The following is a 25,524-nucleotide window of genomic DNA, read 5'->3' as shown; positions in this document are numbered from 1 at the left end:
TGACAACTGCGTCATCCTACTTTAAAGCTAATACAGAAAATAACAACAAGAGAAATGAGGGAATAAGTAACCGGATTAAGTGGTCTTGCCCAAAACCCCTTTTGTTAAAATACATTTTGATGGTTCTGTTGTCAACGAGGTTGCGGCGAGAGGCTTTATTATAAGGAATGCTCAAGGTAATCCTATAATCGCTGGTGTGTTGAACCTAGGAGAAAACACTATTTTTGTGGCGGATGCCTTGGCTCTTCGTGAGGCTATGAGATTGACTAAAAGGAAAAGGTTGAACAACATTATTGTGAAAGGAGATTCCAAGCTTATTATTGATGTTATCCAAGGGTTTTGTGACGCTCTTTGAGAGATTAAGTCCATCTTGGAAGATGTTTGATGGTGTGTTGCCTTGCTTCAGTAAGCCAAATAAAATCATGTGCTTAGGGAAGCCAATTTTGTGACCGATGCCTTAGCTTCTATTGGTTTGAAAACCTACACATTTGGGATTCTTGTGTCCCGGCTGGAGCTCAGAATGCCTTGTCTTTTGAGTGTGGAGGAATTGGATGTACTAGAGTGTTGGCAATTTGAATGAAATTTTCTTTATGAGCCAAAAAAAAAAAAAATTAAATTCAGATTCAAGGAATGGGCCGTATATGAATTTGGTTTATGGGTAGAAGGGCTTTGGACCTCGACGGGTCAGGTCGCAAATTTTGGACCCAAAAGAACCAATTAGGCCCAAGTGATGGGAAAGAGCCCAAAGTTTTCCATTCTTTTTTCCGATCAGTTTATTATTACACACCATTACATTTACAATTTGGTCTGTTAGTCGGAGTCGCAGGCAAACGATGGCGTTGGAGGAGGGCTCGCAGAATCACCAGCTAGAAGAAGAAGAGCAAGCGCAGAAAATTCAATCGGGTGCGTGGCGTGCAATTATTTCTTTATATTTTGTAATTTTCGTTGTTTAGCAAAATGACCTCAATCCTAATCGTTGTTGAGCAAAAAACCCTTGGAAGTTGGAACCTGTATAAATATATACATATAATTAACGTTGTATGAACAAATACAATGCAAGAATAGAATAAAAGAAAAGGTTTTTGATGTGATTTGATTTGGGTTTGATTTGTAGGAGTTGGAGTTGCAGCAGCAGCAGGAGGTTGGGAGCAGAAAAGATTGGGGATGGAAGAAGAGTTGAGTGAAGTAGGATGGTTCATTCTGGGCGAAAATCAACAGCATGTTGGTCCCTACGCATTCTCGGAGCTGCGGGGTGAGTTTGTTTTGTTTGCCTTGCCCTACCCTTACCCTAGCAGCACCTTATATTATAATATTTATAATCTATAATAATAATAGTAGTAGTAGTAGATTATATATAGTATGAATACGAATATGAACATTCAATTGTCTTTGCAGAATGAAGAATAGTGATTCACCTTTATTGCTATGTAATGTTGAATATGGAAATTGAATTTAGTGGCACATTGTTTCCTTCCTCTCAATTAAAAGTTCTACTCGTAATCAATCGAATAGAGCAATCTTTCAGTCTCACTTATCATGTTCAATTTCACTTCTAATTTGCTTGCTTACTTTGCGACAGAGCATTTCTCAAATGGTTACCTCACCCTCCATACGCTCGTCTGGGCTCAAGGAAGATGCGCATGGCAGCCACTCTCCTCCATTCCCGACCTCGTCACTGCAATATCTCACCACGACCAAGTACCTCATGTTTCAACCGCAGGTCAATCATTTTTCTTCTTCTTTGGAATTGGATTATCACTTCCATGAATTACAAGACTGACAATTTATTCACTTCCATTGCCGTGCCCCCAATCCCAACTTATGATGAGGAAGACTTTGACAAATGGCAGAAGCAGGTTAGTGAGACAAAACAAGCAGATAGTGACAGACCTTCCATGCCCCCGGAGGGTGAGGAAGAATTTACCGATGATGATGGGACTACGTACAAGTGGGATCGGGGTCTTAGGGCCTGGGTTCCTCAGGTTGGTTCATGGTTTCTACAACTTCTTATGCTTTTCTTATATTTTATTTTATTGTTTGTAGTGGTTTTTCTGTTCATGGGATAGCTGGTAGCCTGCCAATGAACACACGCAAGTCGATTTTGTTGTTTGGTTGCACATTGATGAACCTTGAATAGAATGTTATTCCAATTTTATGAAATAGGAAAATTTGAAATCAAACTTGAAAATTTGTCGTGTATTTGTTGAATTTATATTTGACTGATTTAATTTCTATTATCTAATAGGATAGCGCTTTCGGAGTAGAAGATATGACATTTTTGCAAGAAGAGGAGGTTTTCCCTGCTGCCAATATTTCTGAGGCCACCGCAAGGGAAGAGGTTAATGCACCTGTAAAGGCTTCTGATCCCTCCAAAGAAGATGATATCAATGGTAGAAGTGAGTTAGAAGGCAATCAAAGTTCTAAGAGGAAATTGTTGGATAAGGAAGCTGACAAGAAGGTTTGCCCCCCTTTTTTTTTTTTTTTTTTTTTTTTCTTTTTTTCCATCAAAAGTCTGCTAATCAAACTGTATTTTCTGGGGATGTGTGATTGGATCCTATTATTAAATTCGGTTATGCCAGTCTAGACTGGAAATGAACTATGTGTATAGGATTTATGTAGCAGTAATGGTTGACTCCCCCCTGTCTTATTTCCTTGTATTTTCAGGAAGCTAATAAACCTCCTGATAGTTGGTTTGAGCTGAAGATTAACACACATGTTTATGTAACCGGATTGCCTGATGACGTCACAGTCGACGAAGTAAGTCACTGTCATTGTTTCATGATTTCATCCTCTGTATTTATTGGGGCATGTTACTAATTTTGGAGATATTCGTCAGGTGGTAGAGGTCTTTTCCAAATGTGGGATTATAAAGGAGGTAAATTTTTCTTCTTCTTTTTTCATAAAGTTCATGTTGTTACTTTGTTGATTAGTACCTGACGGATAAATAAAGTTGAGCTCAGAATTGAATTAATCTTTTTGGAATGGAAACTTTAAAAGATGCTAGTACTTATCTGAGGTTTAGAGTTAAAAAACAATCCGTTATATAGCTTTGAATCATATTTTGCATAATGAATTTTATTTTTTGTAGTCCAGTGTTTATTTGCAACCAAATTCTTAGACTTTTTCTTAAGAGTTATTGTCAAATTATATTGGAAAGTGGCCTTGTTATTGCATCATGATACTAAGTGTGAACATCTATGCACTGCGTAGCTTAATGGATAAATATCTGCTCTCATACTTAACACCTTATAAACTCGATACTCATTAATGATATTTATAGGATCCTGAAACAAAAAAGCCTCGTGTGAAGTTGTACGTTGACAAAGAGACTGGAAAGACAAAGGGAGACGCACTTGTTACATATATGAAGGTAACAATGCTTTTTATTACTTCTGCGGTCTTTGTGATTGTAACATGTCATATCTGTGTATCTTGTTAGATGTGTTTATGTGTACTATAGGAACCATCGGTTGTTTTGGCTACCCAAATTTTGGATGGAACACCTCTACGCCCTGGTGGCAAGGTTTTTATGTCAGTCACCCAAGCTAAGTTTCAGCAGAAAGGTAATTGTTAATACGTAGTAGTCAGATGATATTGGTTGAACTGTTTTTTGCTTTGTATTTTTAGTTTGAGATTTTAACATTTTTGCTACTTTATAGACAAATGAGAGAACTACTTAAAAACATCATCGACACAGTATTAGAAACATTTTCAACAGCATGCCATAGATTATGAGCTTTCAATTGTGTTCTGATTTATTTATGATCTTTTGTTATGTATCCAGGGGACACATTTGTTGCCAAACAAGCAGACAACAAGAGGAAAAAGAAACTGAAGAAGGTGGAAGAGAAGATGCTTGGCTGGGGTAGGTTATTATCTTAATATTAGTCGTTTTCTTACTTAACCTTATTTTTCATGCTGATTGATAACTAGAAGGCTTCTTGCATTAGATATCTTAATTCTGGGGAAGGAATACCTCATATTTTGATTACTTTGCACTTATGCTTAAAGCTTCTAGTCTTGTTGTCCAAATGTAGTATGCGTAGCTTCTGTAGTTAGTTGTTCCCTCTCTTTGTGAATAATAATATGCTTTTTTGTTTTATCATATGACATATATTATAGAAGTTCTACATTTTGAGTTTTAAAATGGGGTGTGCTATCCACACATCCCTTTTTACTTCTCACACACCCCTTGTTAATTTCTGTCCTTTGATCTTCTTCAATTCATCTGATCCAACAGCTGAAAATTGAAAGGGTGTGTGAGAAGTAAAAAGGGGTGTGTGTATAGCACACCCCTTTAGAATACAAACTACGTTTTCTTCTACCCTCAGTGTGTTCATTGTTTTAGTCATGAGGAAATTTCTGCGGATCATATACATATTCCTATGCTTCACAAGTAGTTTCTTGGTGTTTTGGTTTTACAGTGAAGCATAGTGTGAATCTGTAGTGTGGATGTCTGTGGATAATTAGCATATGCCTATGCGTCATAGCCTGCTGGACATGTTCTGTCATAATTTTGGCATGAATTACCTTATGTGCTCTGCAACACTCATAATATGATCACATTTTCTTCTTATTGAACAGCCGGCCGTGACAATGAAAAGGTGTCAATTCCAGCTACTGTTGTTCTTCGCTACATGTTCACTCCTGCTGAAATGAGGGTAAGTTCATAGCTGTCCATGCTGCTGGAAAACTTGTTTTTTCCTTCTGTGTAACACGTATTGACGGATCAATAGTTGCTGATGTTTATTTGCACACACAACTTTCTCAATATATAAAGCCTGTGCGAGAAGGCTATTTTATCATTCTGATCCAGTTCTGGTTACCTTTCTCTTAATGTTTACAGGCAGATGAAAATTTAGGTCCAGAATTACAGGCAGACGTTCAAGAGGAATGTGCGAAGCTTGGTCCGGTGGACTCAGTGAAGGTAATATACCCTTCATAAGCAAGTAAACCTGGCCTAGGACTAAACTACCGATACAGCATGTGTGTGTGATGAAGAATGGTACTCAGAATTTCTCCGTGATTTGTGCATACATGTCTATCTATGTTCTTTTTTCTTTTCCCTTTCCTAATATCCTCAGGTTCCCTTTTTTTTTTTTTTTGTAGGTTTGTGAGAATCATCCCCAGGGAGTTATTTTGGTCAGATTCAAGGATAGGAATGATGCTCAAAAGTGCATAGAAATGATGAATGGGAGATGGTAATTAATATTGTGTGTTTAGTAAATTACAATTGCCGTTATTGTGTAAGGCTGGGTGGATGGTGCTGCTGTGAGATTTTTCAGTGTTCCCGGAAATATGAGCTGGTACACCACTTGTGATGGCACTGAAAATTTTCTCGCTGCTGAGAACTTAATTGTCTCTTTTTTTTCGTTTTCCAATGTTTTTTAGTTTTCCCATTTTCTTTTGGTTCTACATTTAATTATTACAATTTTTTTTTCGTATGTTCATTTAGGTTTGGCGGTAGGCAAATACGTGCAAGTGAGGATGATGGTTTAGTTAACCATGCTTCTGTCCGGAATCTGGATGAGGATGCTGCACGGTTAGAGCAGTTTGGCGCCGAACTTGAAGCTGAATGAGTTTTATATCAATGCTCAATAGTTATGTTAGTCATACATCTGAATCAATATTCCTTGTGAAACGATCCGGCATCTGATGATCGTTTACTGTTTGTAGAAATTGTTGTCACGGGATTTATGAATTTGGAACAGGGCCATTGTGAAGATGTTTTAGTCGGGTCTTGTAGGTTGAAATATACTCGTAGTGCTTAGAAAGTAAAGAAGCGTTTCTGAAATTGCAAGTAATGTTGTATATTCTGCCTAATTAAGGTCTTTGCTGCTAACTTGGATACCTAGTCGAGTTTGTTGTCATTTTTCGATTTACTTGACTGTTTCTGATCTTTCTTTGTTCACGATAAGAAGTGTTGTGTCTGTAAAGGTCTCTGTCTCGAGTGGTTGTATGGACACCAACCCCAGAACTTTCACCTTAATGTTTCTCTCCCTGTTTTTCTTTCAATCCGCCTACCACCATGGAACCCTAAAATGGTTTTCTTTGGGGTAACAGTTATGGAGCTTTGACCTAAGAATCAAGAGAGAAGTAAGACGGGGCGTGGAGGAGAAGAAAAAAAGGTGTGTGAGAATCATCTTCCCAACTTGAATGGAGTTTAGGACTGTTATGCTGCGGACTTCGCTGGTTTGTAATGGTTTAACCGTGTTCCACTTCTATCCCCCCCTATAACACCAAAAGATGATGGACGTCGATGTTGCTGTAACCATGTTCACTAGAACAGACTGAAAAAATGAAAACTTTATGTTAATTATTGCCGGGCCAAACATTTTAAACTTGGAGAAATGCTGAGGAGGTTCTCTTGTAATGTTACCCTTCATGTACTGTTTGTCAATAATATTTTTTGCACAATTTTTTTAGATGTTTTCAAAGAGATTAACGTTAAAACTTAACAGTCCAGAACCTGACGAAGGAGCAGTTAGTTATACGGGTCGTACCCGGGAGCAGAAGCCCACGTTTCATTTTCTGCACTTGTCCTCCCCATCTCCCCATAGACATCAGGGTTTTCGAATGTGAACAGTACGGTCACTCGCTGTTTGAGTTGAGCAAACTAGGCACGCGGAGCAGACCCATAGACAAAGATGTGGAGGTCTGCAGTGACAGCAAGAGCAGCGTCCCTTTCGACGCGGGCGGCGGCACGGAAGCTGTGCGCAGCTCATCCAAACCACAAGGTGCTTTCCTCTAAAACCCTAACCCATCCTCTAGTTGATCAATCCCCCCATTTTCAGACTAGATTCCAAAACCCTAGGTTCTTCTCTCAGTTCTCAGAAATCCGTAGCGCTTCTGATTCCGCTCAAGGAGAAGAGCTACCCGTGGGATTTGGTGAAAATGGTGATTCCCAGCTGGACAATCTTGCCGCTGGGAATGGGGATGGGGACGAAAAGGGTTCGGAGGGTGGTTATGTAGAGTTGCGGAAAGGGGAAGAGGTTTATGAGATTGATTTGCAGCAGCTGGAGAGTGTATTGTCTCTCCTTCAGAGCAGTGCTGGTGGGAGTCTCGAGTCTAGTTTTGATGCTTTAAATTTGACTCTGCATCCTGAGTTTGTGGTTAAACTAGTTCAAACACCGCTTGTTTTGGGTGAGAATTTGATTAGGTTTATTAAGTGGGCTTTGAAGGAGAAACCCGACTTTAGAGTCACTACCCATGTCCTCGATGCGCTTGTACGATCTACATGTAGTGGCCTTGTTAGGAAGAGAGATGTATACTTTTTGTGGGATTTGGTTGAGGAGATTGGTGAGAAAGAAAATACTCTGTTGAGTTTGGAAATTCTCAATGAGTTGATATCCTCATTCTCAAAATTGGGTAAAGGGAAAGCTGCTTTTGAGGTGTTCAACAAGTTTGCTTGCTTTGGATGTGTCCCGAATGCAGATTCATATTACTTTACAATTGAAGCACTCTGCAGGCGTTCATTTTTTGTTTGGGCTCAGTCTGTTTGCGGGAAGATGCTTGATGCAGGAGCCTTGCCTGATGGTGAGAGAGTCGGTAGGATCATATCTTGGTTTTGCAAGGGTAAAAATGCTAAAGATGCCCATTTGGTTTATTTGTCGGTGAAGGTGAAGAAACAGGACCTGCCACGCTCGCCGGTTAATCTTTTGATCAATTCACTCTGTAGGGAGGATGAAACCGTCGAACTAGCTCTAGATATGTTGGGTGATTTATCTGGAGAGGCACGGAAATATGGGATTAAGCCCTTTTCAACTGTTGTTCAAGGATTGTGCAGGATAAAAGATGTTGATGGGGCCAAACAATTGCTTCTTGAGATGACAAGGGAGGGCCCGCCTCCAGGAAATGCAGTTTTCAATTTGGTTATCAATGGTTATTCTAAGGCTGGGGATATGGGAGAGGCAATGGAGATGATGAAGCTAATGGAGAGTAGGGGGTTGAAACCAGATGTGTATACTTACACTGTTCTTATACGTGGCTATGTAAATGGGGGTCAGATGGAGGAGGCTTGTAAAATATTGTCCCAAGCCAAAAAGAAGCATCCGAAACTGGGTCCTGTGACTTACCATACACTCATCCGTGGATTTTGTAAACTGGAAGATTTTGACAAAGGTTTGAAGTTGTTGGGCGAGATGAAACATTTTGGGGTCCAACCTAATGTTGATGAGTACAATAAGGTGGTCCAATCTCTTTGTCTTAAGGCTCTGGATTGGGAAATGGCAGAGAAACTGCTTGAAGAAATGAAGGATAACGGGTTGCATCTCAATGGGATTACAAGGGGTCTTATAAGAGCAGTCAAGGAACTGCAGGAGGGAGAAGTAGAGATTGCAGAAGCCTAAAAAGGTTATATGGTTTTTGGTATGTGGATACTACAATGAAGGTGTGCAAAATAAAGTGAAGCTTTGCAGTTTGTTCTGTTCATGGTGCTTGTTAAACATCTCCCATCTCAATCATATAGAAAATGAAGATTGGATATTTTTTTCAAATCTTTTAGTGGTCACTTGGGTAACTTCACAGCTAAGCCAGAGGCACGCCCCTGAAATTTGGGGACTAGGTCCCCTTCCTTGCAACATTCAAGTTTGCTCTTATTTTCGGGGTGCCCATTTGCTCCATCTTGATATCAGGGTAAAATAACTGCAGTCTTTGGCTTCGTTTTTACTATGAATTTTATGCCTTTTAATTTTTTTCTTGTTTGAATTTTGATGTAATTTATGTTCTTATATGCTATTCGAAGGTTAATGTTACTTGTGTAGATGCAGTTAAAGCTCAGGCAAGTTGCAGTATTTGTTCTGAATGAGGAAATTTTGTTTAATTGTGCCTCCGGCTTCTTTTATTTCAGTTGCAACCCTGTCCTCAAGTGGGTTTCAGTTCTTCTGTTGTGTTCTAAATGTGCATGTATGAGTAAACTTGGCCTGGTTATTTACGTGATTTTCTTCCTGAAGATCTGAAATCTGAAAAGCATTCGTCATAGAGCAGAGAACAGAAATGTTTCTGTTAGGGCGGAAGATGTTCTGCAAAGCTAGGTAGGTTCAAGCGAGGTAGCTAGGTAGGTCCAATATAAGCTGATTTGCTGATCGATAACCTATTTTTCCTGGTCGTGTGCTTTGAATGTTGTATAGCAGAACAAGATAGTGTCATTCACTGTTGATAAGCGTTGCAGTAAAGAATGTCATTCATAAATGATCCGCAGCATGAAGCTCTATTTGGATGACATGACAATACTCTGGAATGAATCTGGATTTGATGCCATTTGGGGCTCGAAAATTAATTACAGTGAGGAGCTTTGCTCTCCTGCGCATCAGAGGACAAAAGAGAAGGGTTGGGATTTAACTAAATCTCAACTCGTGAGAGAAAAAAAAATGTGCAGAAGAGAATTTCCGAAACAAGGAGTGCCTCTCACTGCTACTTTAAGTTGCTCCTTTTTTTTATTTTTTTTATTTATTTTTTTTTTAAATTTAATATTAGCAATCTTGCACGCTTGAGAAAAGTCTTTTTCTATATCACGGCATATGAAATTCATTTAAATTTTTCTCACTTGAGCATGCATAAAGACATTTTTTTATAAAATCATGCCAAACATTCTTTACATTACTAATTTTTACAATTATTTACAATAAAAGCTATACTTTTCTTACTCTAATCTTATCTTTTTAACGATGATAGAATTGTAAGAGAGCGAGCAAGGGGTTCTAAGCTTAAGAGTATGATGCTTTCGAAGGGCATAAGTTGTGGTCGTAAGAAGCAAGAGGATTGATACATAAGAAATTAAAATATCGATTCGCTTTGCTAAAGCTCTCAATATGTTAAAATTTGACAAACTAAAGAAAGAGTGCAAACCATAGAAACTATACATATAAGAAGAAATAATTATGTATTAGGCTTACCACCTTGATGAATAAAAGAAACGACAATGGCCAAAAGAATATCTAGGTGCTTATCTTCAGCTTCCTCCGCAAGTCCCTCCGCATGCAATGGCTACTTTTAAAAAATCATTCAGCAATATTTCTTGTGAATTCTACTTCCATTGAACCTCAAAATCAATTAGCGGTCATGGGTAGAGCAATTAAACAATTAATTTGTCTAAACGATAGCATTAGAAATTTAAGGATATATTAGGTACTGAACCCCACTTATGAAACAATGCATAAAATTACATGCACAGATAACCCCACTCCATAGAGATCAAGCAAGCATCTTATTGGTTGTTCTCAAAATCTGGTTGCGCATAACATCACCAACAACAAATAACTCCTCCCTTGACGCAGGAGAGACTCCCACCTTTTCTAGTTCTACACAAAAATAATCTGAATGCAATGGCAACTTAAAAGATTAAATGGTCGATTAGGTTACCTCTAAAATCTTGGAAAATTTGAACTTTAACTCATTATTTCCGTATCATCACAACCATACAAATTGAAAAGAACTACACAACCATCGGCAATATAAAGCTTTAAACTTTCTCCAACAAATGAAATCACAGAACTCAAACTTAAAGCGTGGAGAGCTAAGGCCAAACTACCAAAATACCCATGATTTTTCATAACACGCTGCCCCTCGCCATCAACCTTCAGTAGCTCATCTCTCTAAAACTCCTCAAGTCCTTCCGCAACCGCATTCATTTCTCATTTCCCACTGTCAAGAACCCTAGTGAACCCTTCAATCCGCCGCATCTAGCAACGTCACTTCGTTACTCGATAACATTGACTTCGCCCAGCAACCCTCGCCACACCTTCACAGAACCACATTAGTAGAAGATAAGAGAACTAAAAAATAAAAATCACTAACCTACAATTTTAGAGCATTGAATTAGAGAAAAAGATAGCAAGTGGTCCTTTAGATGAAAAGATGTTGAAAGCCTAAGTTTAAACCTCGTCGGTGACTAATCTAACATCTAAGATAAAAAATTAGAGAAAAAGATATGAATGACACCACTTTTTGTTTTGAGCGTGATTTAGGTTGAGGAGGTTAACTTATCTTTTTTATTCAAATGTGCAATTGTAGCGGGTGTGAAACTGATCTCTTTTTGATAACCGTATGTTGATTTCGTATTTTTCAATTTAATTTATTTACATTTTTTGTACAAAAATACCCTTGGCAATTCTAACCCTAATTTTTCTATCAACTTTGAAGGATTTTTAAGTCCAATTATTTTTTGTGAAGTCTTGAGACACCAAACTTGACTTCTGGCCTTTTAATATTAGAGATTAGAGATTAAAAATTATGGGAGGGGAAGGTTCAAAACTATTACAATAATTTAGGGAATGGTCGAACCCGGGACGCATGAGTGGAAATCTAGCACCCTATTTACTAGAATACTGAACTACATGTGAAAGAAGCCCAAATGCGCAAGAAGCCCAAACAGAAAGGACTATATAAGGAACCCCATTATTTTCAACAACTGGTGTAACTTAAATCATCATCCTCTATCAATATTAAGTTACACTACGATCCATTCGCATGTATTGTAGCTCAACTGAGTCATGCAAGTGCCTTTTATTTTCTTTCTTCTTCTTTTTCAAGGAATCAAGGAAAAAAATTGAGAGCGATAGAACTTAATTAGAATATGAGCATTTCCAACCATGTTTCTTATATTCAAGTTAAACTTTAGTCAAAATGACTATAAAATTATTTTAGTCAAAATGACTGTATAATTATTTTTGAAGTCATTCTCAAGATTTCAGATAGTGTCATTGATTCACTACTAAGCATATTAATATGATCTTTTCACTTAAATTTTACCACAGAGAGTGTCATTGATTCACTACTAAACATATTAATATGATCTTTTCACTTAAATTTTACCATATGCACAACTTGACAAGCATATATTTTTATCATAAAAGAACATTGGTGTAATTAGGATTGGAACTTTTCATTGTATAGTGCATTTTATTATGCTAAAATTCGATGTGGGATTTTTAAATTCTTCAACAAAACCTCTCATGTGAGACCACATAGTGAACCATAAGTGCAACCGATTCCACTTCAGTGATGATTTTTTTTCCCTTTGTAATTCAAAGCAAAGGAAGTCAAGGCAACACCCCAATACTTCAAGCAAGGGAAAAAAAGTAAAGACTAACAAACTTATTAGTCAATCATTAGAGAGAGATGAGGTAATGTTTCATTGTTAATAACATTGATGTTGTCCATCAAAAGTGTTCATGTAATTAAAAGTAAAACTATTCAGTGTATATTATACTTTAGTTTGTTAATTTAATTTTGCGATGGTATAATTAACATGTATATGGATAGTATATACGAGGAGTGCGAGGACAGAGGAAAAGAGAAATCAATATTAAGTCGTTACTTTCCCTGAAGGGCAAGGGCAAGATAAAGGCGAGTCAGGAGCTTGGAGGCACGTAATTAAAGAAGGGGAAAGAAAAAGATGCAACAGTTGTTGCTCCTGATGAAACCGTGAAACGTTCTTTTTCTCCATTTTCGCTCTCTCTCTCCTATTCTTTCTTTTTGTTTGTTTTGTAATGGAAATTTGATTTTTATTATTATAAATATTGGAAAGAGTGTGAGGCCAAATTCCAAGAAGGGGAGGCTGTTGAATTAAAAAGTAAATGGTAGAAGAGAAAATGAGAGAAATAGTCAAGATTCAAGGCCCTGCCCTCCTGATCCCTGCCTGACCTGCCTGGAATAATACTTACTAATTGATCGGTGTGGGCTGAGGATTAGTCATCTCATAGTCATGCCCGCCTGCCTGCCTACCTGTAGAGAGAGAGAGAGAGAATAGTGTTGGAGTTGGCACTGTCCCATAAATGCAAAAGGGTTGTGTTAGGCATTGAGGAAAAAAGATTCACACGATCGTGATTGTTCATCGTACATTATACAGTTAGAAATTATTTTAAAATTTAAAATTAAATATAAATAGTATCTAACAAAAATTAACCGTACAATATATAATAAACTATTACAATCGCAATATTTCTAGAATCACCAGAACGGATCCTTTTCCGGCATTGAGTAGTAAATACTGGATGGATTTGTCCTCGAATGACACAAGGGGGATCCCCTTGGTGCTTTTGTGGGGGTTTATTATTTCACTGCGCGGAGCCTGAGGCAGAGGTACAACCCGAAATAAATGCAAAATTTACATCTTTCTACAATTTGTTTGCATGCTCATATACTGATATGATTTGCTTCTTTCCTCCACTAGGAAAAAAAAAGACATTGAAAAGAAGAAATAGACGTACTAACGTTAGATAAATTATATTTTGGTGAGCCAATCATCATTTGTGATATAAGTAGAGCTCATCAATAGAAGTATATTTATCTTTATGAAGAGATGATATAATGTTATCTTCCTAATATTTTTTTCTAATATAGATATACTATTATAGTAATATTTTATGTTAATAATACAAAAACATGTAAAATAAATTAAAAAATATCTCTATATTATTAACATAAAAATTATTAAGTATACCCATACCATACGAATTCCCTTCCTAAAAAAGCCCATGTCACCCATTAGGCCACCACCGCGTAAGCTATCTTGAGTTTGAGTCTCACACCATCACATTCACACATTATTTTCAACCTAGACGACTTCTAATCTCCTCTTTGGATCTTTTACTTTGCTTCTTGAAGTCTAAGATCTAAAAATTAGGTTCGATTCTTTATCTAATGATATTTCTTTTTACTTATAAGTGAGGTTTTAAATTCAATCTTCATCAAAATTGGATTTGAACCACATTATTGATAGCCCCTATTATTGCTAGCCCATTATGCGTGACATTACCTTTTTTACACAACTTCTAACACAAGTTTTTGTGTGCCACTCCGTAATGCATTTTAAAGATTCAAATTGTTTATCTTTTAGAACATTACCTAAAGATCATCCTTGCAAAAACTTAGACAAATCCAAAATCACTAAGACATTCATTTGTAGTGAAGAAATTGAACGAATACGATTCTACAAAAAATCCTAAACCCTTAACCAATAGTTGTAAAAAATTTGGGTAATTTTTGTTAAAATATATTACATAATGAACCCCATAAAACTTGTGTAAAAAATTAATGTTAGAAAATAGTGCCACGAATATGTAGCAGCTACGTAGGCTTTGAAATGACTGAAAACGATTTTGGCGAAAATGTTTTTAGAACCAATCATTAGTAAATAGGCAAGTAAATCCTGGAGAAACACTTAAAGTGCTTCCTGGAAGAAGCACATAACTGCTGCTTCTTGCAAAAAACATTTAAAGTGTTTTTGAAACCCAAAAATATTTTCTTTAAAAACTCTTTCAATCATTTTAAAAACACATCTAAACGAGCCTATGTTAGAAAATAGTGCCACGAATATGTAATAGCTACGTATGTTGAATGCGCATACACACACACACACATAATATGATGAATGCATCCGAAAATAATACAATGGCATGCGTGCAAGAAGCGTCAAATTATTAGTATAAGTACGTACCCCAATTAATAGGGGTGGGTTCGGTTTAATTTTTTTGAGTTTTTTTCGGTTTGGTTTTTTTTTTCAATTTGGTTTTGTTCGATTTGATTTTGGTTTTTTATTTTATTTTATAAAACTTAATTTTTTTTAATATGTAATTTAGAAAAGAGGCTTGCATTGGTAGACTAATAATAAGAAAATGGGGAAAGTGGAAAAGTGGGAAATTGGGAAGGTAGTTGTACATGTACAAGATCATATAAATCAGTCATATTCATCAACAACCTCAATTACAAAGAAAAATAATCATCGTATCCATCCAAAACACAAACAAATAAAGAAGTTCTTCCAAGTTCCAAAGCCTTCCAAATTTTTTTTCTCTATAACCAATGAAATATCCTCCCTAATTGAACGAAGTATGCTCATTGAAAAAACCCTAGGCTTAGTTTTAAACTTGGCAACAAAATTTCATAAAAGAAATATCATGGGCATACATTCATAAAGTGTAAAGGGATTCGGTTCGGTTTGGTTCAGTTTTTGAACCTCCAAAACCAAAACCGAACCAATAAGGTTTGGTTCAGTTTGATTTTTTTTTTCGGTTTCGGTTCGGTGTTTGATTTTTTGAACCCATCCCTACCAATCGCTGATGAAAAAAAACATTATACATATAATTATATATATGAGCTAGAATTTGAAATATACGTTTTTGACACATGTCGATAAATATAGATGGTTCAAATTGTTAAAAATTAAGGAAACCTAATGAAGAAAATTTCAAAACTTTGATTTTCATTCAAAAATCATCTTATAATTTTATTTAATGATAGGGACAAAAGAAAAAAAAAAATACTAACTAAAGGCGCGTGCAACATACCTTTGTTGCTTTTGACTCTGCACCTAAGTTGCAGCACATGCACGGGAGTGAAAGTTCTTATTCGGAAGAGATTTTTCAGTGTGATTGGCATACGAGGTGATACATTACGTGATATTATATAAATAGTGGTATATGTATGTTAAAAAGTTAATAACTTAAAAAATAAAAATTTCCACTACTTATATAAATACACATAATGTACCATCCACGTTTCTGTCACAATGAAAAATTTGGCCATCAACAATGAGACCCCATTAATTTCATGTAAACAAACACGCAAAAAAAAAAAATCTGCCACTCCCCATTTATAGCAAATGGAAGCCTGCTTCTATTAAAAAAACCCATAAATAAAACCTAATAAGAATCACAAACCCAAGGAAAAAAAAATGAGAATCGAAGAAAATTCTTCCATTGTAGCAATTGTAATGTATGTAGAATTCTCCCTCTGGTATCTTATATGATTGATGAAGGGATTATTAATAGTAAATGCATAATATAGCAGATCATGCTAACTGCCCCGGATGACAGAATTCCCCTAGGAACCTGACGGACATCGACAAATATCTAGTCCTAAATGTAATTATTGAGTTTTCTCTTGGTATTATAGGTTTGTAATAGTAGAATGTGGCCTTGTTTTGTTGTGCGTGTAGGTGCTTACATCTTTATTTTTCGTATCATTTTACAACATTAAGACATTTTTTTTTTGGGTTTGTGATTCAAAAAAGTAGGATGAAAATCGAAGAAAATTAGAAGAAGAAAAGGTGTTTGGAAGGGAAGAAAAGGTGTTTGGAAGGTGAGAAAGTGCCGACAAAATTTAAGAAGATGAGAGAATAATGGTTGTGAGACTTCCTGGAGAATACCATATTCAATTTTAAAATAGTTAGTGCATGACAATCTTTCAGAAATAGTGTTGAGTTCAATTTCAAAAATAGTGTAGTACCTGTGTTCAATTCAGAAATAGTGTAGTACTCGTGTTCAATTTCAGAAATAGTGTGATATTCGTGTTAGTTTCAGAAATAATTAGTGTTCAGTTTTTAGAAATACTATTCAATTTCCGAAATATAGTACCGTTTAGTTCCATAAATAATATAGTGTTGTTCAGTTTCATAAATAGTCTGTATGATGGATGCGTGCGCGTCTTTTTTTTTTCTATTATATTTTTTATTATATTAAATTTTTGTCATTTTCATTAAAATTTAAATCATTTTCATTGAACTTTAAGTCTTTTTCATTAAATAAAGTTATCAAAATTGATGTTCTTAAATCCTAACCCCACATATATATATACCCTTTAAGGGAAGGATCCCCATTTTTTTTCAAAAATAGGGACACCCTCTTGACCATTAGATTTGGCTTTAATTAAATTTTGTGATTGAGATTAAATCACAGGCTACAGAATCTTAACCACAGAATTTCATTAAAGTCAAATCTAACGGTCAAGAGGGTGTCCCCATTTTTTTTGAAAAATGGGGATCCCTCCCCTTAAAGGCTTCATGTGTGTGTGTGTGTATATATATATCACATAGGCTAATGATAGAGAGTCTATCTATTTAAATCATATTTTATAAGCTATATGATATGGTTATTGACAATTGAAGTATTACTGAGGTCATCTCTAATAGAGAAGGCTAAAGTTTCAAAAGCCAAAAAAATGGTCTGATTTGTCAAAAAACTCATCTTCAACTTATGGGAAGACTATAATTTTATGGAGCTTATTAGGCTATTATTTGGCCAAAAAGGCATCATGTTGGCCATATGTAGCCCCCATCTTGGCCTTTTTTTGTAGCCCCGCTTCTCAGCTGCAATAATTTATTTAAATTCAACGACTAGATTTGAAAACATTCAACGATAGTTTAACTAAACTAACAAATAAATTTAAGGTATAAACTTTAAACTAATAAATTTTTGCCAAGTTAATTTGTGCATTTTACTAAAATTGGTGCCATGTTTAGCTTAATCGGTTGAAGATAATATATAAGTTTGACTTGACATAGTTTATTTAAAAATAATTTTTTAGAAGCTATAATTTTAAACAAGATTATATTTAATTCTTTTAGTTGGAGATAGCTTTAATATTGATAAACGTATATTTTTTTTATATTAGTGATAACATTACATAATTTAAAATTCTTAGTCTGAACATTTGATCCACCTAATATATACGAAGAAATATGGACATGCGTGATAGAGAATTAAAGAGGAGAGACAGATGACACTGGCAAATGCCAATTGCATTGAAGGCCAAAACCATCATTGCAATAGTACGTCATCATTGTCATGCAAATCAATTTTCTTTTTTCTTTTTCTTTGACTTGATTTGACCACGTCCGTTTTGATTTTGGACCCAAATAATGAAGGGAAGGGTGCAAGGGAAGATTGGATTTTTCAGTTTTCACCCATAAAAGGCATTGGAGGAGGGTTACATTTGGACCGTATGATAATCTTTTGATCAAATAAGAGTCTGGTAGATTTTATAGAATTATGATTTAATAATTGGTTAGAGATAATTTTTTAAAATTTTTTTGACTTTTGAACCTTTAATCGTCTTCATTAAAAATGATTGATGAGCTACTAACTTATCTCTTTCACTGATGCGTGATGAACTCAAATTTAAATGTGCATATGCGTAGCATCTGCAACTTAAGAATCTGTTAATGCTTTAATATCGGAAGAAAATATATAGATGTACAATCCTAATCATAATTAATTGAAGAAAAGCAATCCTCTGTACAATCAATTACAATTTTATATTCTGATTCGAACACTCCCTGCCTTCGTATAAATTTTAATTAATTAAATGCATGTTTATTTGTCTATGATTTCTGAATTAAACACTCCATTTTAAATTGGTACATAAATCTCAAACATGCCCAATTTAGCCACATGTTTTGCAAATATTTTATTCGACACAACTTTTGTTAAGACATGCAAACTGACCTTCCGACTTGACTCTGAGTATCTCAATAATCTTCCGGTCTAGCTTCTATTTGATAAAGAACGAATCTACTTCTACATGCTTCGTTTGATCATGATCAACCGGATTAGCTCTGATCTAACAAGCAGCTTTAATGTCACAATACCAATTCATAGCCTTTTCTCGGACCATATCCTAAATTTCTTACCATATTTCGTGACCAAAGCATTTCAGTAGTTCCCAAACCAATGCCTCTGTACTCTGCTTCAAGCGAGCAACAACATTCTGTTTTTTATTTCCACGCCATCAGATTACCTCCCACAAAAGTGAAGTAACATGGTGTTAATCGCCTATCATCAACTGATCTTGCCCAATCAATGTTTGTATACGCTTCAACTTTCAAATGACCATTCTTTGAGAGTAAGATGTCTTTACACGGAGCTGACTTCACATATCGTAAAATTTGCATCTATATATTGGTTTATAGGATCATGCGTAAACTGGCTTACCACACTGAAATCATAAGCCAAGTATGTCTGCGGATAAGCCAGATACATCAATCTTCCTACCAACCATTGATATCTCTTTTTATCACATTGGCATCTCGCGAGGAGGAAATATATAACTATACAAACCAAATCACAATTACTCTAGGAAATAATCAAGAAGACCTATTAAGAAAAAGAAGACCTATTGGGAAATAATCTAGGAAATATCAATTACAATATTTACATTTCTATTCTAACACTGCTTGCCTTTAATATAAATTTCAATTAATTAAATTCATGTTTACCTCCCTTTGATCTGTATGTCTGCTTCTTCTCCTTCCGGCCTAGCCACATCATATTTCTGATCAATCTAGCTAGCTAGCTAATCTCCTTTCTGTGCTTGATTTCTGTTGTTTTACATCGGATTTTGAGTAGGATTTTTTTTCATTTTTTTTTTCATATATTAAAGTGAGTATTCTGTGCAGAGGGTAGTAAATGGTCATGACATCTTCTCTGGAATAGCCTTTCATGTTTCTGGCAGAAGGAGAAAAACTAGGCTAACACTCTCTCTCTCTCTCTCTTGAGGTTTAGGGTCGCCTTAATTAATTCTCCCCCATCACCTATCCGTCAGTCAGTCATTTTGTCTTATTTCGTTGTCTTCTGCCTTTGTCCGGGAACGGAAGAAATGCCTTATGCTTGCTTAACAGTCTCCATGACTTCCAAACTAATTTTGCTCAGGCATTTATCATCTGTATCTGTATAGGTATATACTCTCTACAGTGTGTATAAATATACATATATATATGTATATTTCAAAATGCGTATATATGCTGGCTAAATTATTCCTTTTGCCGCGTCAGTCTAATTAAACTATGAGGACAAACACATATAAACCCTATTATTGGAAAAAGGACACATGATCGATTAAACTTGATTATTTCTCCACTTGCAATAAATATTGTCGAGTGACTTACAACATTTGATTTCACCAGTTGGTCAAATGACTTCTGAGTGCTGTTAGAAATTTTATGTTAACTCTAATCCCGTACAAACTAAAATGGTCATTAGTCATTTTATATACTAATTAACTAATTATTGTGGTAATCATATTTTGATGCATGCATACACGCATGCATCCAGCATCCATCTTTCCAGAACCACTATATCATCTAATTAATGTGGGGTGTGTGTGTGTGTGTGTATTATAGAAGTGACTTTGCTATCATAGGAATAGGATCATATATATGGGACTCCTGCAAATAGATATATCTGTCTCCTAATTTTACTGTTGAGACAAGGAGTGCAAAAAGAGTACAAACAAATCCAGACCCATGCACTGTGCCAGCTCCATAAGCGGACAGGAACTTGTGGTGTTATACTGTGACACTGCTGCGAGTTCAAGTACACTTTCTGGACAAACTTGTTTTTCCCTCTCCCTTTATTTTCTGTGCAAGTTCTTGTTCTTTTTCTCCCCATTTTTCTTTCTCCTTAGAGGACGGAGGAGGATACGCAATAATATTATATGCATGAAAACAGATACAGTTGATATACTATGTGTGCATGAGAAAACAATTTCAAAGAGACATAAGTTAGATATATTAAATTGTCTGTAAAACAGGTATTCGATTAATTAAATAAAACCTTCAACCTCTTCCACCCATCTCTCCCTCTCATCGCTGTTTATTTTGGCTTTTGAAAAATTTCCAACTTCGTTTCTTGATAGTACTTGATACCCTGCATGTGTGCCAAAACAAATGGATAGAAAGAGTTAACAAAATCATGAGTGTATGGGAGTCTGGGACTCTGTATCACTTGTAAAGCAAAACCTAATTAATCATATACTAACTAGCTAGCTTTTCGCATGACTTGAGATTGTCATACAATACAACCGTGCGCAGTGTAAGTATGATAGCATAGCGAAAAATCTGAGTCCGGACATCGGGTGCTATATATACACTCCTCACTGTATGTTTGTTATTAACAAATGATATTTTTTACTTTAAAAGAGAAGGTGAGTTTAGTCTCACAATAGGTTAGCAATAATGTGGTTCAAATTTGTCTTTGACAATAATCGAACATAAAACCTTTCACAAAGAGGAATACCACTAGGTCGTAATATTAAGTGGCTATATTCCTCACTGTTTTGGGTATAATCATTTTTCTGTGATAGTAAGAATTTATTTTGTTTTAAATGGAAAAAGGAAGAACAAAGAATTGATAAAAGTACTTTGATGTAGGTACGTAGGCATTTTGTTCAAACATTCAGCAGTGCGATTTGTGTCGTCTTCTTTTTCCCTTTGATTAAGTTGGACTCTTCTTCGGAAGTGCTCACTTGAAAATATTTAGGGTTTCTAAAATTTAAAAAAAAAAAAATTGTTTAGGGTGGGTTATTGGCACTCACATTTTGTTGATATTACTAATAATTTATATGTATTAATATAAAAGGGTTTAGGTTTGGAGGAAGGATTCTCAAAGTCCCAAGTCTACCGTGAAATAACATCTACACACCAAAAATCTTTTTCTTCAAATTCTCAGACATGCTCCCACCGTTTATTGTGGAATCAAATAAACCCCAAACACTAGTGACGTGAATTCTCATACACTTTGGTTTAAAAAAAAAAGGGTTAAATTTGACAAATTGAACATAAAATCGATTGTTGGCCGGTATAACTCTTTTTTTCATTTTGCAATAAAAAATTCTACTCTTGCCATCTAATAGTATCATCTCTCTAATAGAGATAAGACTCATATGTATTGACAGACCCTATCTCAATTAGAGGATGGTACAAATGATGGTACACTTGAGTGATAAGTGTAGCATTACTCTTTTGCAATTGGAACAATGTCATACTTCTGGTCAAACCAACGAGAGTTTTTTTTTTATTAATTAGATATTTCTCTTTATTATGGAGATATTTTGGTACCGAAAAGGTGAAGACATTTCTATAGACATCTAAGAAAAAAATTAAAGATAATGATGTGTGAGAGACAAATAATGGTGTGTGTGAATCATTTCCTTAAAACAATTTCGGTAAGCACCTTCCAAAGACACTACCTCAGTAGATTTTTGCGAAAAAATTCAAGACTTTCAGCATTTCTTCGCTGAAACTTAACTCACTTTCGGTTGGAAGTTACTGACTTTTAAAACAATGTATTACTTGGGAGTTGGGATAATGTGCGGGTGTACGAATAATTTTTATTTATTTTTTGGGTAAAAGGGTGTGCGAATAGTTTGGCCAAGTTAAGTGGGTGTAAATGATGATTTTTTATTTGAAAAATAGAATTTAGAGTATTTTCGGTAGATAAGGTGTACTTAACAAACGTAGGATGTCAATCAAATCACTCTAGTATTTATAGTTAATTTTGAGTATTTTACTGATCATTTTAATAGTAAACAATAATAAATTACTTTTTTTAAAGAGTAGTAGTAAGCAATCATATATACGAGACTAAATTAGTTTAAAATTTTAGTCTTCTTAGCATTACCTAATTGGAAACTAAATTTTAAAAACTAAAGGATATGAAAGTTAATGATTGATTTATTACTTAAGCGTTGATAGATGTGCTGATTTCCATTGGTGACATATCATTTAGTTTACAATTTTAACCTCTAAATTTAATCTCCCTAGCATTATCTTTTTTAAATAACTAAATATGAACTTCAACAATTCATTTTCAGTCTTAAAAAAAAAAATTAATTAATTTTCACCATAATTAAAAATTTTGAAAACTTTTATTTGATCAGCATTTGGCCTGATTGATTGTATGTCAATTAGCGCATAATTGACCTAAAACAGTGATCATACAGTACTAAGTAAAGGCACTTATATATCCAACCCTCAAGAGTTAGAACAACGACAATAAAACTAATAAATGGATCACAACCAAACTGATGGTATTGTGGAAATGAAATATAAATTTGTAATTTATATATTTATGTATAACTAATAAACGTACCTTAATTAATTTGATGGAATTGGTTGAAGTTGTTGTGAGTAAATAAGGAAAAGAGGAAATCCTAATTATGAAGGATCAATGGTTCGGCGGTCGTCGCCAGCAGCAGCCCTAGTTTGCTGGAACTGATGACTGAGTTGGCCATGAATGCCCCCTGCAGCAGCGTTCATGGACAGAAGGCTTGCATCGTAGTTGTTTCCGGCATCAAAGTTCCTAATCATCATCTGTTGCTGATGATGGGAATGATGGTCTCGTTCTCGATCTCTGGGGAAAAACTGGTGGGGGTAGTGTTCTCGGCCACCGCCGCCGCCTGAAATGAGATTTATCTCCATTCCCAAGTTGTTGAGTGAAGAGGACTGTAAATGTAGAGGATGGTGGTGATTGTTATTGTGGGTGTGGGTGGCAGCAGTGGCAGTTGCGGCGGCGGCTATGAGTCCGTGGCTGGCAGTGAGACCCTGCAGGTTCTGATATTTGGAGAGTTCGGATTTAGCACAGGTCAGATCCATCTGAAGTTGGCGGAGTTGGTGCTGGAGGAGAGAGATGACTCCAACGCAGCCGTAGACGGGATCGCGGAGGCGCATGTCGGCCTCGTAGGCGAGAGAGTTGACGGCGTCCTCACGCTGGTGGGGGTGCAACTCGTTGAGCAATTTAGTGACGTTGCTGGCCCCAAAAACTTTGTGAACATTAGCAAACTTCTGCGGCTGGTCCGGTGGGAAGTATGGCGCAAATACGCACTCTGGCTGGCACTTGCGTCGCAGGAACTTACACGCGGCGCATGGCGAATTCGTCGACGATGATGCCATCTTCCACCTCTTCCTCCTCTGTAAATAATTTTGACCTATACAGTCATTAATATAACATATATAATATACGTGTATTAAATAAGACCATCACCCATCAGCATCAGCGTCAGCATAAAAAGATAGTGAAAATTCCAAAAATAAAATTCAATTCATATGGCATTTCCAGAAATAAACTGAAAATTAAAAAGAAAAAAAGTCTAACTACAAAGAAATGGAAAGAAAAAGACCTTATACATTCACAGAATTACAGATGGAAAAATAAATTTTTGGTCGATGTTTAGTTTTCTTATCAGTATCTTTAAACTTATCCAGTTACCATGACGGACAGTAATTAAATAGTTATTGATGATTATCTCACCAAACATTGATTTGAATTCTTACACCGAGTAACAAATGATGCAAAAGGGATGAGAAGTACGGCAGAAAAGGAAACAATGAATCATGATGAATGAATAGACCCAACCCGAGTGGAAAAGAAATTAAACAAACAAATGGGACTTAATAAAGAAACGAGTTGGAACAAGAAAAGAGAGAAAATGCGAAATCTATGGTATAATGGCCGTTTGCCATAGTAAGAGCAGCGCCGGCCAATCAAAGTTGGAATTTCCTTCTTAATTATGACCTTGAATAATTCCCCAATAAAACCAACTAAGTAATCAAAAGATTCAAAATTCGCGTGAACGCGATGGTCAGCTAAAATTGGTATATAGTATTATTTGCCAGAAAAAGAAAGTAAAAGTAAAAAGAAAACATTGATACATTCACTAGACAAACACGGAGACAAGATAAGATGCAAATAGCTATATCTCTCACCACCCCAGAAACCTTAAGCTGCGGGTAGCGGTGCAAAAATATAGATCTCCTCTTGTAGGGAATAGTCGACCACTAGATAAACACTGAGAGAAGATAAGATGCAACTAGCGAGCTAGAGAAAAGGAGAGGAGGAGAGAAGAAGAGATTATTTGATCGGGACTTTAATTTGCAGGGTCCTCTCTCTCTCTCTCTCTCTCCCCCTCTCTGTGTAGGGTTTTAATCGGAGGAAGGAAGGAAGCATACAGTAGTAACAATATTTAACTAAAAAAGAAAGAAAGGTTATTTACCCGTGGGTTGAGCCTGAGAGATCGGATCTCGTGATGGAAAGGAGTTCAAGAAAAAGGGGTTATGTTTCACCGTTCTCAATGAAGGCTTTGGAAGCAGATCTTGCTTGAAATTCATACTAGAAAAATTATATATTTTCTACGGGAAGATTTGTATGGGACTAAAAAAATTTTAATTAAATAAGACGACTTTATTGGGATGAACCAAGGTCAACTTACTTACCGGTAGTAACATGCTATAATAATGTCCAATAAAAAAGTAAAACGTCGAACCAAGTGTTAAAAATGGAAAGGAAAAAACAACAAATGCCGTCCAGGCCATGGGTCTTGATTGAGGACAAGAATGAGATAAAAAGAATAAGAATTAAGTGGATGTGACTCGACAACTCTGACCGTGTGGGTGGAAGGGAAGATTATCAACTCTTTTCAACTTCTATTTTCAACTTCTATTCTTATTCCTTTTATTGTCCTGAAAGTTTAGCAAAAGGCAAGAATAATAAACAACGATAAATATAAGTATTTATCAAATTAAAGATATATAAATATTTATTTATGGAAAAGGACAGCAAGAGTAGTACTAGTTCTAGTCTTGCGTGCGTGCGGTGGCCTCGATTTCTACGGTCAAACCTTTTTTTCTCGGTGGAACTTTTACCAGGACTACCACTACTGTACCAGACTAGTAGACTAGCAGTCGGTGTAGTGTGAAAATGGAGGGGAGGACCCGATATCCAGACCACAAACACAAAGCCTACCCTTCCAAACGTTTACTTTATTTTCCACATGTGGTGATAATACTAGGTGTATATTTCGATCTCTCTTGTAGTTGGATAGAGATATATGTTTCCTAGCTAATTTATTTGTTTCGACTTAATTTATTGCTATTTCTCTCTATATTTTTTCCCTTCTAGCAATCTACTATTAATCAGGAGAAGGAAGCGGTTGGAATACATACATACATATATATATATATATATATAAAGT

General features: G+C 35.8%; 3 protein-coding genes and 1 long non-coding RNA gene across 8 annotated transcripts; 2 read left to right on the top strand and 2 right to left on the bottom strand.

Annotated features, from left to right (window-relative positions):
* Positions 1-769: 769 nt before the first annotated feature.
* Positions 770-5,897, top strand: LOC125468158 (HIV Tat-specific factor 1 homolog). 2 transcript variants are annotated; one of them, XM_048580629.1, is made up of 14 exons: positions 770-903; positions 1,115-1,252; positions 1,580-1,720; positions 1,834-1,982; positions 2,246-2,458; positions 2,665-2,757; positions 2,837-2,875; positions 3,281-3,370; positions 3,461-3,563; positions 3,785-3,865; positions 4,585-4,661; positions 4,847-4,927; positions 5,110-5,201; positions 5,456-5,897. In XM_048580629.1, exons 1-14 carry the CDS (start codon positions 834-836, stop codon positions 5,577-5,579), a joined length of 1,491 nt encoding a protein of 496 aa, XP_048436586.1. In that variant the 5' UTR covers positions 770-833; the 3' UTR covers positions 5,580-5,897. The 2 variants fall into 2 exon arrangements, with proteins under 2 accessions (XP_048436586.1, XP_048436585.1); XM_048580628.1 differs by having other exon boundaries at positions 1,804-1,982.
* A 750-nt stretch (positions 5,898-6,647) lies between these two features.
* On the top strand, positions 6,648-8,821 carry LOC125475650 (pentatricopeptide repeat-containing protein At3g02650, mitochondrial-like). Its single transcript, XM_048580627.1, has one exon. It carries the CDS (start codon positions 6,648-6,650, stop codon positions 8,346-8,348), a length of 1,701 nt encoding a protein of 566 aa, XP_048436584.1. The 3' UTR covers positions 8,349-8,821.
* Positions 8,822-8,842: 21 nt separating this feature from the next.
* LOC125475651 lies at positions 8,843-10,860 on the bottom strand. The gene is made up of 3 exons (XR_007257013.1): positions 10,360-10,860; positions 9,897-10,292; positions 8,843-9,300 (listed from the first exon to the last, which is right to left on the bottom strand). It is a non-coding gene; the product is annotated as an uncharacterized LOC125475651 (long non-coding RNA).
* Positions 10,861-20,264: 9,404 nt separating this feature from the next.
* Positions 20,265-24,906, bottom strand: LOC103940908 (protein ASYMMETRIC LEAVES 2-like). 4 transcript variants are annotated; one of them, XM_048580623.1, is made up of 3 exons: positions 24,547-24,906; positions 22,647-23,481; positions 20,265-20,423 (listed from the first exon to the last, which is right to left on the bottom strand). In XM_048580623.1, the coding sequence occupies exons 1-2, from the start codon at positions 24,659-24,661 to the stop codon at positions 22,712-22,714; spliced, it is 885 nt and encodes a 294-aa protein (XP_048436580.1). In that variant the 5' UTR covers positions 24,662-24,906; the 3' UTR covers positions 20,265-20,423; positions 22,647-22,711. The 4 variants fall into 4 exon arrangements, with proteins under 4 accessions (XP_048436580.1, XP_048436582.1, XP_048436583.1 ...); XM_048580625.1 differs by having other exon boundaries at positions 22,647-23,464; positions 24,547-24,682; XM_048580626.1 differs by lacking the exon at positions 24,547-24,906 and adding an exon at positions 24,260-24,526.
* Between the last annotated feature and the right edge of the window lie 618 nt (positions 24,907-25,524).

Source organism: the organism of the source record quoted next, unplaced genomic scaffold, assembly GCF_019419815.1.
Source record: "Pyrus x bretschneideri cultivar Hongxiangsu unplaced genomic scaffold, Pyrus_bretschneideri_v1 Contig153, whole genome shotgun sequence".
Taxonomy (NCBI): domain Eukaryota; kingdom Viridiplantae; phylum Streptophyta; class Magnoliopsida; order Rosales; family Rosaceae; genus Pyrus; species Pyrus x bretschneideri.
Note: the sequence above shows the minus strand (reverse complement) of the source record. Positions and strands in the feature narration are given on the sequence as shown.

Excerpts from the sequence above, each read along its gene's own strand:
- LOC125468158 (XM_048580628.1), top strand. The coding sequence starts at position 834 with ATGGCGTTGGAGGAGGGCTCGCAGAATCACCAGCTAGAAGAAGAAGAG. Across the intron at positions 3,866-4,584 it reads AGAGAAGATGCTTGGCTGGG|CCGGCCGTGACAATGAAAAG; the intron begins GTAGGTTATTAT and ends CTTATTGAACAG. Across the intron at positions 4,928-5,109 it reads GTCCGGTGGACTCAGTGAAG|GTTTGTGAGAATCATCCCCA; the intron begins GTAATATACCCT and ends TTTTTTTTGTAG.
- LOC125475650 (XM_048580627.1), top strand. The coding sequence starts at position 6,648 with ATGTGGAGGTCTGCAGTGACAGCAAGAGCAGCGTCCCTTTCGACGCGG.
- LOC103940908 (XM_048580623.1), bottom strand. The coding sequence starts at position 24,661 with ATGAATTTCAAGCAAGATCTGCTTCCAAAGCCTTCATTGAGAACGGTG. Across the intron at positions 23,482-24,546 it reads CTCTCAGGCTCAACCCACGG|GTCAAAATTATTTACAGAGG; the intron begins GTAAATAACCTT and ends ATGACTGTATAG.